Source organism: Alligator sinensis, unplaced genomic scaffold, assembly GCF_000455745.1.
Source record: "Alligator sinensis unplaced genomic scaffold, ASM45574v1 scaffold1520_1, whole genome shotgun sequence".
Taxonomy (NCBI): domain Eukaryota; kingdom Metazoa; phylum Chordata; order Crocodylia; family Alligatoridae; genus Alligator; species Alligator sinensis.
The window spans coordinates 522,959-536,762 of record NW_005842659.1 but is presented as its reverse complement, the minus strand read 5'-3'; the positions used below and the strand labels follow the sequence as shown (position 1 = coordinate 536,762).

Sequence of the window (13,804 nt, the reverse complement as noted above, 5' to 3'; positions counted from 1 at the left end):
CACTTCCTTCACTTTACTTCCTTCCGTTGCTTCCGGTTACTGTGCATTTATTTAATACTTGCTAATGCATGTACTAAATAAATGCACTGTAACCAGAATTACTATGCAGTAGCACTAGTTGAACGTCTTTTAGGTAATGCTACTGCTCAGTCGTTTAATAATACTGCACAGTAGTGCATTAGCTCTGTCTGTGCTGTGATGCACTACTGTGCAGTATTTTTCAGCTACTGTATAGTCAGTGTCTCATGTAGATGCACCCACTGAGAGGGAAAATGGAATAGGCAAGTTTCATTTCCATATTACAACCATTTTCTAGTTTAAGTGCTATAGTTTTACTTGTCAGGTCATATCAGACTGCACACCTCTCTCCATGTGCTTGAACAAAGCAACAAATCTAATTAGCAACACTGGTAATAAAAGAGCTTTTGCTGCCTAGCAACATTTAACAGCCCACATCCCAGGTCCAATCTGAAAACAAGCTGTTTAAAAAAAAAAAAATCAAAATTCCATGAGCTTCTGAACAGCCTGTTGCATTTGTGCTAAACTCTCTGTGTTGTCAGCTTCACAAAGAGGAAGGGTTGATTTCTGTCAGAAGAATCTTCAACTTGGGGGATGTAACTTTACCACCAATTATTCCTTTGTTCTGGCACAGATGATTATTCTGAATCCAGACTCAGATTAACAAGATGCAAATTATTTAAAGTACTTAACAAATATCTGTATATATAAAAAAAGAAAAATGTGTGAAAATGCCTCATCCTGGACTCTAGTTTCACAACACTTCACACATATAAGTGTCACACATTACACTTAGGAAATGTTTTATTTAGACTATAATAAGCATTAGTATGCATTGGAAAGGCTTCTGAGCAGTTGCATGGTAATGCTTACTATGATCTCAGCCCTCTGGGCAGGCCTGGAGCCTGGGCAGGCCTGGAGCCTGGCTGTGTGGTTGACAAACAGCCTACACTGATATATCCCTGTTGGTCAGTCCCAGCCCTCCTTCTGCACTGGAGTATTGAACTGGTTCCAGTGCAGTGCTAGGATTTTGAACCAGCTCTGGTGGGGTGGGGGACATTGCTATTTGTTAGTGCTATCCCCAGCAAAGCATTAGGACCCGTGAAGATTACATAACATGATCTAGAGATATTCCTTGCCTGAAGAGTGCTAACCTTACTACCATACGATAGCACGTTTTCCTGCTTGAATGCACAGATGCTCATGTTTTAAGTACAGTTAACACATCTTAAGTCTAACATGAAATAAGGCTCTTAGGTCCAGAAGGCCTTTATTCTCCCACTGAGTGCTAACAGGCACTGCTCCAGGGGCATGTTAGCATTAACTTTGAGAGCAGTATAGCTGCCAGTTTAAATGCATGGAATCAAATGTACAGTAACCATGTTTTTAATCCTACCTAGACTGTACCCACTGCTAATGCCTAGTTCTCGTCTTAAGCAGCACAGTATGACAGTGCATTAAACTGCAGATACTTTGGGCACTTGTGAGGAAAAACACGTAGCACATTTTCCTGTTGCAATATTGTGCCCTAAAGTTGCACAACTTTCAGTTTTCTTTAAAAGTGCTCTTGTCTAGCCAAGTGCTTTTCATGTCTCTTTCAGGCATTATAGTGGCTTATGGTTTTAATCCAGGATGAAGAAGAATGATGTGCTCTTTTCTTTTCTTTGTTTTTCTCCCAGGTGAACTTTATGATATCAAATTCCAAGACACTGAAAGCATGTGTGATAGTGGAGTGGAGACTTCCTTCCGCAAACTTAGCTTTACTTGTTCCGAGTCCCTGAACAGCAAATCAATAACACTTAGCAAAATGGCCTTGGGCTACGGCCAAGAACACTCGATACAAGGCAAAATCTAATCACTTCACAGTATACAATTATAGAAAGCAAAATGACATTTAAAACTCTGCCTGTGTGAATTTCTCTGGGGGGATGGAAATGAGCTTACAGCCAAAAGTGCACTGGAAAAGAATCATTTGAACAAGTGGCTCATAAACATCACTTCCTTCCTTGTTTCTTAAGTATGTTTACTTGCGTTCATTTACAATCAATGTACCATAACCAGAATGCCAATAACACGTAATATAGAGCTGGATGGAAGGAACTGACTGAGTTTTCCTGGTGTCCAAGATTTTCTTTATGGATGGAAGTCACTGTTTTCTTACAAGTTGGAATGACCAGCTTACTTTCATAGGAAAGGTAGGACACCCAGAGCAATTGCAAGACAAAAACCTCTGACTATCCTTCTCAAAGCTTTATAGCATAGTTGCATGGAAAAGGAAGCTCATAAATGTGTTAAATAATGTCCCTTGATGCCAACTTGTTGTGATTTAAAAACAACAACAAAAGGATCATGTATATTTCAGTGAATGTAATTTAAACTTTACTCTGGTGCCTATCAAGTATGACATCTTCCTACTGTAAATACTGTTTTTAGACTCACCTTTTTAAAGGAGAAATTTGTGCTCTTTAAAATGCTTATTTTTATTTTACTTTTATAATAAAAAATTAAATTAAATCCTTCCTTCTCTTTTATTTCCCCTTTAATTTTTTCTTTGTTTTTTCTGGAGAATGCAAATCTTTTCACTATTTGTTATAGGAATTGAGAATGGACAGTACAGAATCAATGCAATTAAAGAATCAGTTTCCTTAAAACAGGGAGATGAAATGGACCATTTGGTATCTTAGTAGTTTAGAGATGATGGTTCTTGCATAGATTGTCAGATACCAAAACCCCTTTACCTGGGATTCCCTAGCAGAGTTTCTCCTCAGATTCACTAATTATGAGAAAATTGTCAGGGTTGTGTGTTTTGGACTTAAGCGAAAATCAGGGCAGTTTCTGGATTCCAGAAAAAAATAATTGCCATGAATATATACCAAGTGCCACCACCAATATTCATCTCTTTCATTAGGACAGAACTATAAACTATACCTGCAAACAAGAGATGCAGCTCTGATGGACTGAAAAGCTCTTGGGTCTCCTTCTGTCTTCAGGTACATGGATGGAGGTCCAGCTGAGGTTAGAACCAAGGGTGAATTTGGCATCCTTAGTTTTACAACATCACTCTTGCTGATAAATTAGTAGTGCAAGGAACCGACCTACCTTTTCAGCTCAAGCTACACCTTTCTTTAATGAAGATGTCAAGAAGGATGTCTTGAGTAAAATTTGCTCAAGGATGTCTTGAGTAAAATTCATGGTCCACTCACACTGGATTTTTAGGCATAACTCCAGTATGTTACCAGACTTTTTTGAGGTTTCTGTTATGTTGCAGCCACCAGTGATAAATGTGTTACTGCTCAGCATGCCTAGTCTGTTAGATTTGTTCCCCACCAACAGAAAGCATCTGCATCTGGATTTCTGGAAGCACTTTATGCCCAAAAGCTGCATAGTAGCTGTTCAATCAAGACAGTGATCACTAACAGAAGAGGAGTTTTCCTTTGTACCTGAATCTGTTTACATAACTCTTGCTGCAGAGGAAGTATAATGTTAAACAGGCTGAAACAGGTTTAGAGCAGATTACTTTTTCTTATGATTTAGAAATGAAATGAGTGGGAACAGTTGCAACAGACCCACAGCAGTAGTAGGATGCTTTATGTCTTCCCTAAGGCAGGGTGGCACTTGGGTGTGGGAACACACAGGGCTAGCTGCATCCCTACAATGCTAATATCAGTATTTTCAACAGCAGTGTCCCCACCTCCTGCCCCTTCAGCCACCACAAGCCTTATTTTCAGAAGCACTGAACACACGTCGCTTCCACTGATACCGAGGGAACTGTGGACAGCTAACTGATCCTGACAGGGAAGGTGGACCCATGCATCAGGCATCTCAGAATGGATAATGAAAAACTGAAGCACCCAAAAACTCAGTGAAGGTCTTGCATATTCTGGCCTTCACCTCCTGCATTCTGCTGCTGGCTCAGTTGTGCACACTGTGGCAGAACACCATCTCTGTCTCTCACCAAACTCTGCTCTGTGACAATTTGGTTAACATGGGTCCTGCAAAGGGCAGACATCCCATCTATTTAGGTAACCTGAGTTGGATACATTCCTGAGGGAGGGGGGAAACTTGCTCCCTCTGCCTACGTGACTGGCATCACATACCTGGGTGAGGGGGTTACGCTCCCTGTTGTTAAGCAATGCCAACATGACTGGGAGGGGGCTAGAAACCCTGCCAGTCTGCCCAGCAACCAATGATGCATTTTAAATTGGTTGGCTGGCAGCCAACAGGTGCTGGTCTCCATTGGACCAGATAATGAGGTTATAAGGGCTATATAAGTTAAGGACTGCCCAGGAGGAGGGTCAGCTGCCATGATGAAAACTCAGAGAAGAGCTGGACCATCTGAAACTTGCTCTCTCTCTTGAAACTCATGATCAGTGAACTGCCTGCCTCCAAAGGGAATCTCCAACTGCCTCTGGATGATACTTGTGAGTAAGCTACCTGAGATCTAACTACATATATAGCTTGCAGTAACTCAGATGCATGATAGAAAGCTACCCAGTTATGCCAGTTTGCTCTATGTGATTTCTCTGATATTGCTCTACCCTGTACCCTATTTCAACCCTACTCCTTGTAACCAATAAAGTTCTCCCCTGTACCTACCGTGGGGGACCCTCCTGCTGGCAGCTGGGACAACAGCTATATTACCAGCAGTGAAAACCATACGCATTACTTTATTCACCTGTATTAGTAAAGCCTTTGGGACAAGGTGTTACACTCAGCTTTCACTGGACTGTTGTTTGATGAACAAACTTGCTAATATAGGTCAAAGTGAGAATGTGATGCCAATGGGCAACTGTAAGGCATTACTTTCAAGCATTTTCAAAATGATCATTTCCTATAACGGATCACACAGATAAATGTGTAGGATAAGGCGAGTCAATTTTTTCCCCTATTCTCTCCTCACCTCTGACTCATTAGAAAAGACTCATTGATTCAAAAGGCTATTTGGGAAGTTTAAGGCCCTTTGGAAAAAGCTCAGTGCTGGGCAGCAAAGTGCAGTGCCCACTCATGTAAGGCTCAAAAGCTGTCTTGGATATATCCCTGCAAGCCAACTGCAAACACCAGAAGAGCCTAGCAGGCTGTGTCCAGGAGATGGACTGTGTGGATCAGAGAAAGGGTGGGGGGAGGGTCGACAAAGAATACAGCAATGAAACCCTTAGGAACTTCATACAAACCATGTTCTCCTAACTCTTCAGGCAGGCAAAAGTGCTCCTTTGCTATCTCACACTGCTCAGATTGTACCCTGTAGGCACATCTACACAAGATGTTTACTGTGAAGTAGACTAATTAGCTACGCAGTAAACATCTTGGCATCTACACGTGGCCCTATTAAGCCACAGGAAACTAATAAACTCCACAGCAGGTTAGTATGTGTAAATACAAATACTATCCTACTACAGAGTTTATTTGTGCATAGCATCGCATGTGCAGACACTGACCCAGCTGGCTGGAGTCCAAGGGTGCTTCAGGGTGAGGGCTGCGTGCTGGCTAGCCCCACATTAAAGCATCCTTGTGCCCCAGCCAACCCCTCCACAGCACGTTGAGCTGGGTTGGAGTGGCTCTAGGCTGGCAAACTGATCCCCATTTCCCCTGCCAGCTGGGGCTGCTCCAACCCAGCTCAGCATGTTGTAGTCCTGGGTGCACATGTAAACTCAATGCCTGGGAGAAACTGCACTAGAGTTTATTGCATTGCATTAATATGCACATGTAGATGGCACCCAATTCCATTCAAACCCAGCAAAGAACACTACTGCTGGCTGACATTTTCCATAAGACAAATTTTTAATCATTAATACTGTCCCTTTTCAAAATGATTTTCGGGGGGGGTGGAGTTGATATTTTAACTTTTTTTCCAATTAATATTTGTTTTTTTCCGCCAAAATTAACATGGATTTGTTTTTTTTTATTTTGCCACTCTCATCCTGGCTTGATGTGCTTTAGATGCATATAGTCTAAGCAACATAAGTTCAAACTACACAGGTTGCTGTGGGACAGTATGATGACTTTGGTTTCATGTATACTGTCACAGAATTATAGTGAAGCAGGGCTGGAAGGAACCTCAAGAGGTCATCTAGTCCAACCCCTGCCTGAGGCAGTATCATCCCTATCCAAACCATCTCATTGCCTAACCTCTTAGCAAAACTACAGTCAACCCTGACCCAACACAAGACCTAACACCCTAACCTGCCACAGGTAAAGCAGAGGGACCACAGCGGGCAATGCCCTGCTGCTGCAAATACTGCTAATATAGGCTCCAGAGATCCAAGGAAGAGGGCCACATTCCCTACTACAGAGAAAGGCAAAAGCCCCCTGAGTCTATACCAATCCAGGATTATCAATTAACATGGCTCACCTCTTATCATTAAAAAATCTCTTTGCTATGCTGTATCAGCATCTTTCATCTGGAGTTTCTTAAAGCAATCAAGCACGCTACAAACCCTCTGATCAGGACTAGAATTAGTTCATCCAGAATTTACTTGCACCTAGGCAACCATCAATTTTTCACTTCAGTAACCGATTCATCAGGATGTTCAGTGGCTCATTATCAGAAGGCAATTAGCACCCCCGTTACATTTTTTTGTTGGAAAATGCTGATCCAGCTCAGTGTTCTACAAGAATGCAACAAAATCCCAATAGAAACCGGGGAGGTTTGCTGCAGAAGCTGGACTGTTAGGCAGATGCTTTGTATCCTACCAGCTTGCTCAGCCTCTCAACAACCTGCCTGGCAGCTGTTAAGTACCCAGACTTTCCAGCTCCTACCTCCTTGGCAGGCTCAGCAACAGGCTTCTGCAACTCAGGGAGTCCTGGGAACACTTCCAAAAGGTTCAAAACAAACTGCTTCAATCTATTTGATACATTTCCTTTTAACCAAAAACCCAGGCTGCCCATTCAGTAAGATTTGGAACAATTCAGTTTGCGTCTTGTTATGAAATACATTTCTTCAGCATTTCGGAATTTCCCCAGAATGGGAATTCCAGTTTCCAACCAGATCTGGGCATCACTGATAAGCAAATGTGTCCAGGTTTGCATGCTCTGGAGACAACAAAGAAAACTAAGGCTGTTTATTTGTTACACTTTTTAAAAAGCAGTTAAAACATTTAACCACCACCCCCTATAAACAGGAAGATAGGACAGAACAGTTGCTAGAGACCTTCAGCACCATTTACCCCTCTTTTCCTCCCTCCCCTCTTGCCTTCCACGATGACACCATATCAGGATTCAACAGGCATTCCCCTAGTCACTGTTTAGTCCCTGGTCTGATCCTAGGGTGGCGGTTTGTGCTACCTCTTACTTAAGGCTGCGGCAATCCTGCAACTGAGGGTGCAGACCCATCACACTTACCCTGGTGTAACCTACATCAGTTTTGCGCACCAATATAAGTTACACTGGGGTCCAAACCAGACAGAACCAGCTGTCCAAAGGGAGCTACCCTCATTAGGCACTATGGTAGCACTTTGCCACCAGTGGCAAAACACTGGTAAGATACTGTTTACACTAAGCCAGTGGTTCTCAACCTTTTCAAACTGAAGGCACCCTTTGGAAAATGCCAGCTCTTAGTTTCCACTCAATTTTGAACTACACACAAAGGAACAGAGCAATTCTGCTAGTACGGACAACTCAGAAAGATCACAGGAGGTCCAAATGTTTTGGACACTATGGATTCCTATTTGAAATCTCTGGGTTTCTCCTGTGAATCACGTTTGCTAACAATGCTAACATGTGGCACTCCATGGCACACTAGGGTGTTGCAGCACCCTGGCTGAAAATCACTGTACAAAGCAAACAGCTACCATGGGGGACAATGATTAGAATGGTAGATTCACAACCCATATTCCACAATAATTTACAATGAGCTACAAATATTTCTAACCTGAGGGGCAACTCAAGCCATGGAACAGAATAACTAACCCTGGTCTATAGCTATATGTTGGAACTGCACCCTTACTCATTAATATAATATCTATTAAAGGACTCAAGTTATGTCAATCTCCACCTTGCTTCTTTTCATAGTTACTGTGCTTTACAAGAAGCACTAGTTACATATATTTTCAGTTACCTAAGAAAGCAGATCTTTTAACATTATATGTATTAGCTGCAAACATATTTATATTGAACCAAACAATCAGGAATGTACGCATAACAGAGGTGGACAATACATTCTGTGGTCAGCTTCTCTTGATTGTTAGTTATGTTCAAGTTTTCCTGTTTCTATTCTGCTATTTCTCCCTAAAGGAACTGAGATCCCCTCAGTAAATATCTGATAGTGAAGTCAAGCAGAGTGATCTTTCAAGTTCCTTGATGCTGGTGGGCTCCCAAGGATAAAATACAACCACCTTTCTCTTCTGAGTCATGAGAAATCCATTATCATTAAACCTCCCTTTTATATTCTCAACATCCAGCCAAACAAAAGGAGCAACTGCAGTGGTCTGGAGAACAAAAATATAGTGGTCACTTTGCTGAGATATGGTGGCCTGAAAGAGAAAACAAATACAATTACTCGTTCTGTAAACGATGTGTGTAATAAAAACAAATGTTTCAATCAGTTCAAAAGGTGCATGTCAGTATGATCAATACCATCTTAAAAATGTATTTGTTAAACATGATTTCTCCCTTCCCCTCCATCTGAGAATCATAGAAAGAGCTCTGGAGAAGACATCAGGAGCCCATCCAGTCCAACAACCAAAGCAAGATCATGCCTCTCTGCCGCAAGCATACCAGACTGAACACACCTAGTTACTGCTCTCATCCCCGGCAAGAGTTTTCCTAACCCATGGCTGTTTAACTTTTCTGCGGCCAGTGGCTGCACACTATACCAGCCGTATCTTTTGAGAACAGATATTGCACTACAGACATCTAACTCTCAGAACACAGAAGATAAACTTAGCAAGAGCAAAGAATATAGCCTGAGTAACTGGCACTTACACTGAGCTGTGCTTTTTCCAATCCTACTGCATCCTTCAATGATGACAGGAAGTGATAGTTGCGAGGACTGTAGAGTTCACCTTTCCCCACAAGGTAAAAGGTGACGACGCAGCTTTGCCTGGTACAGTTACCACATCTTTTCAACAAATCATTTACAGGCTCCTTGTAGATGGGGGCAGCACTCCCTGCCCTAACAGTCACATCCCCGGTAGCAAAGGTGCACAGTGGCTCCACAGAACTCCACTGGTGTACACTGACCTGTAGGGCACATTAAGTGATCAAAATGACACCTGTAAAAACATCCCCCACATGCCAGATTTTTCAGTTGCTCATTCAAAGTCCCCCCTTGAGAGGGACTGAGGGAACGATCTGCCACCCCAACCCTTTAGCCCATGAGGTTTGCTGCCTCCCAGGGGCCCGTATCCAGGATGTAGCTGAGAAGATCCCAAAACTTATCTGGTCCTCTGACCAATTCCCCATGCTCCTTATCCATGTGGGCATGAATGACATGGCTCAGAGCAATCCCAGCCGCGTCATGAACAACTATAGGACTCTGGGGGCAGGGTTCAGAGGGTTGGGGGAGCAAGTGGTTTTCTCCTCAATCCTTCTGGTTATGGGTCACAGGCACAGGAAGGAGAGAAGAAATGTAGAAGTTAACAGGCTTCAGCTTCCACGACCACAGTCCACAGTTCAGAGAGAGAGAGAGAGGGGCAGTGATTTGTTGGGAAGAGATGGCCTCTACCTCACTCGAATGGGGAAGAAGCTCTTCTCGGCCAGAATGGCTGACCTGCTTGACCGGACTTTAAACTAAGTTTGCTGGGGGATGGGTGGATAACCACTGGTGCAAGCCCACTGAACATCAACCACGAAATCAGAAGGTTTTCCCTGCACAAGAGAACTTTCTCTACCCCAGCCCAGGGACAGAGCTCTTCCAGGAGTGCAGGGAATCCGTCTGATGGCAGGCTCACTTTCCTGTACACAAATGCCAGGAGCCTGGGCAACAAACAGGAGGAACTGGCCCTTCTGCTAAACAGAAATGACTATGATTTCATAGGAATAATGGAGACCTGGTGGGACTCCACCTATGACTGGACCACAGGTATTGATGACTATACCTTGTACAGGACAGATCATGTTGCAAGAAAGGGCAGGGGTGTAGCTCTTTATGTGAAGGAGCAGTACACTTCCCTACAGGCAGAGATTGGCAACCAAGGAGAGTGACTTGAGACCCTCTGGGTAAGAATACAGGGAGAACATGGTGAAGGTGATATAACGGTAGGAATCTACTACAGACCTCCTAATCAGGAGCAAGAACTTGAACATGAATTTGCTATGAAACTGACTGAGGCTGCACGCTCTCGTGCATGGTTGTCATGGGCAACTTCAACTACCCTGACATCTCATGGGAAGAGCACTCAGCCAAATCTGATTGGTTGCAACGCTTCCCCACATGCACTGTGGAACTCTATTTGTCTCAAGAAGTCTATGGGCCGACAAGAGGTAAGGTGCTGCTGGACCTGGTACTAGTCAAAGGGGATGATCTAGTGAGCAACCTGAGAATCGAAGGGAAGCTGGGAGACAGTGACCACGAGTTGATCACTTTCTCTATCCACCGCAAACCTGGCAAGTCAGTCAGCAATGTGGAAGTCCTTGACTTTAGGAAAACCTACTTTCACAAGCTCAGGAGGCTAGTTGTCGAGGCCCTGAGAGGCCATAATCTGACAGGGAGGGGAGTCCGTGATGAGTGGTCACTCCTCAAGGATGCAATCCTTGAAGCACAAGAAAAGTCCATTCCAGCCCACAGAAAAAGTAGCAAGAGGGCTGGGCAACCTGCCTTGGCTCAATAGGGAACTCATGGACTTCCTGTGTGTAAAAAGAGAAGCTGATAAAGGATGGAACACAGGGAATACCACCAAGGAGGAGTATTCAGCACTGGCCTGTACCTGTAGCGAACAAATTAGGAAAGCCAAGGCTGAAAATGAGCTCAAACTGGCCACAAGAATCAAGGACAATAAAAAGTCCTTCTTCAGATTCGTGGGAGGTCAGAAAAAGAAAAAAGAGCAACATTGGACCCTTGCTAAACCAAATGGGGCAGGTGATAACTGACACCCAGGAAAGTCAAAAGTCAATCTCCTTAACGATTACTTTGGGTCAGTCTTCCACTAGCCCATGGGAATCACCCCGCCTGATAAAATGCAGGATCATCAGGAAAAGGCATGGATCTTGTGAGGGAACACCTTGAGAGGCTGGACATCCACAAGTCAGCTGGCCCGGATGGAATACACCCAAGAGTGCTAAAGGAACTGGCTGACATCATAGCATGGCCAATGGTGAAAATATTTGAGAACTCGTGGTGCTCAGACAAGGTACCTGAAGATTGAAAGAGGGCCAGTGTGGTGTCTATCTTCAAGAAAGGGAGAAAGGAAGATCTGGGGAACTACAGGCCAGTCCCTGGAACGACCTTGGGAAAACTCATCAAGGAAACCATTAACAACAGGCTAACAAAAGGCAACACTCTGAGAGATAGCCAACATGGTTTTGTTGTGGGTAGGTCTTGCCTGACCAACCTCATTTCCTTCTACGACCAGGTGACACATCACTTGGACAAAGGAGAAGAGGTTGATATCATATATTTGGACTTCAAGGAAACATTTGACCTGGCGTCCCATGATGTCCTCATGTTAAAATTGGGGAATTGCAGCCTCGACAACCTTACAATCCAACGGTTAGGGAAGTGGCTCCATGGACAGACCCATAGAGTGATAGTTGATGGAACCAAATCAACATGGTGCATGTAACCAGTGGTGTCCCCCAGGGCTCCATTCTCAGATTTGTACTCTTCAATGTATTTATAATTGATCTGGACTCTGGTGTCAGAAGCGGACTGGCTAAGTTTGCTGATGACACCAAACTATGGGAAAGTGTGGTCATCCTAGAGGATGGCTAGTGATCCAGGCCAACCTTGACAGGCTTGCAAGATGGGTGGATCAAAACCTGATGGCATTCAACACAGAGAAATGCAAGGTGCTCCACCTCGGAAGAAAAAACCCACATCGCACTTACAGGCTCAGAAGTGCTATGCTCGCCAGCACCACAACTGAAAGAGACTTTCCACAAGATGAACACCGCAGCCAGCAAAGCAAACAAAACTCTGGCTTGCATCTACCAATGCATCTCAAGCAAGACCCAGGAAGTCATCCTCTCACTTTACTCAGCCTTAGTGAAGCCACAGCTGGAATACTGTATCCAGTTCTGGGCTCTGCAATTCAGAAAGGACGTGGAGAAGCTTAAGAGGATCCAGAGGAGAGCCATACACAATTAGAGGACAAGAGAGTAGGCCTTATGAGGAGAGGCCGAGAGCCATGGGACTCCTGAGCCTGGAAAAGCGTAGGCTCAGGGGTGACTTCGTGGCAGCCTATAAGTACATAAGGGGTGTGCATCAGGAACTGGGAGAACATCTGTTCACCAGGGCACTCCAAGGGAAGACTAGGTCAAACCATCACTAACTCGTGGAAGATGGTTTTAGGCTGGACATAAGGAAAAACTTCTTTACTGTCTGAGTCCCCAGAGCCTGAAATAGACTTCCCCCAAAGGTGCTGCAAGTACCTACTCTGGACATTTTAAAGAAACACTTAAATGCCTATCTTGCTGGGATCATTTGACCCCAGCTGACTTCCTGCGTCTTAGGCAGGAGGTTGACCCAATGATCTTGTGAGGTCCCTATCTTGTGAGGTCCTTTCAAGCCCTAAAAGTCTATGAAATCTATGAAAGAACCATTTTCCTGGAAGTATGTAGCACATACACTCAAAGTACTTCCTACATTTTACAAAGAATCTATACAAAGACTGATTCTTGAAATTTCACTTTCCCAAAAAGCCTAACTCCTATCAATATGAATCCTCTTACGCAAAAGCTATGATCCCTTCTGCCATTTTTTAGGATGATACAGGAGTAAAAGCATTCTTTACATCCAAATATGTGAAGTGGGCCAATGGAGAAGCAGAAACTGTTCCTAAATCTCTTTTTAGTTCTTCTTTCCCGTAAGTTTAACAGCTGCTTGAACTGCTAAAAATAATCTACATTAGAACTGAACACTAACCATATACATCTCTGGCCTTACTAGAGCTTTGGAACAACAGATACAAGCTTATATTCAAGCCAGAGATAAGCATCTCCATTTACTGTAAAAGTGGAAAGTAGCTTTTAAATAAATGCTGTCCTGTTACATACTGGTATTATTTGCAGATTTTGAGACCTATGAATCAGAAGATCCCAACAACCACTTGTGTGAACCTCAGCCATGTTCATCATGCCTGTTTTCCTTCCCACAATGACATTGTGAGGTAGTTCCTAGCTTGAAGAGTTTACCTTGTAAGTAGAGGAGGCAGGAACTACCCCACAATTTCATTTTATACCTGTTAAAGGACAACAGGGCCAGGAGCTGTTACTGGTCCCCAAGCAACAAGAAATGAAACTTGGCATATACAAGTCAGGCTAGGTTTGCTCCAACATGGGCATCATGCCAAATAAACTACTCTACAACCCAAATGTTGCTCTGACTTGCATCTTTGTAACACTACTGCTTTCTGTGGGGTTGCTAAAGTACAGATTAAGGAAACATTTTTAAGTGACATGCTTGCAGAGGTGGCCTTACAACTGGAATTTAGTTACCAACTGGCTGATGCTTCACAAACCAAGAAGTAATCCAGTTTATTTGTCAGAGTTGGGTTGGTTCTGGAAGGCAGATGGTAATAAAGAGATCTTTTTTCAATAGAGGCAGCAGACTGAACCCTGAATATTCCCAGAACAGGGATGTGTCAAGTAACAAGCTGCTATTTTTCTGTAAATCTTTTAGATACGAAGCGTA

The 13,804-nt window shown here is 43.5% G+C and overlaps 2 protein-coding genes across 12 annotated transcripts in view; one reads left to right on the top strand and one right to left on the bottom strand.

The window, feature by feature from the left end:
- The window catches only part of NFKB1 (nuclear factor kappa B subunit 1), an 89,127-nt gene extending 85,104 nt beyond the window's left edge, over nt 1-4,023 (top strand). For 4 of the 11 annotated variants that reach the window (XM_025215657.1, XM_025215658.1, XM_025215656.1 and 1 more), the window contains one exon: nt 1,698-4,021. In XM_025215657.1, coding sequence (XP_025071442.1) covers nt 1,698-1,873 — 176 coding nt within the window. In that variant the 3' untranslated portion in view covers nt 1,874-4,021. Of the gene's footprint in view, nt 1-1,697 lie in introns of all 11 variants that reach the window. The other 7 variants (XM_025215653.1, XM_025215659.1, XM_025215652.1 and 4 more) reach the window with 5 other exon arrangements.
- Nucleotides 4,024-7,061: 3,038 nt separating this feature from the next.
- Nucleotides 7,062-13,804, bottom strand: part of MANBA (mannosidase beta) — a gene marked incomplete at its 5' end in the record, with an annotated part of 91,775 nt that continues 85,032 nt past the window's right edge. Inside the window, 2 exons of the mRNA XM_014524773.1 lie at nt 7,062-8,486; nt 8,938-9,195. Coding sequence (XP_014380259.1) covers nt 8,262-8,486; nt 8,938-9,195 — 483 coding nt within the window. The remainder of the gene's footprint in view (nt 8,487-8,937; nt 9,196-13,804) is intronic.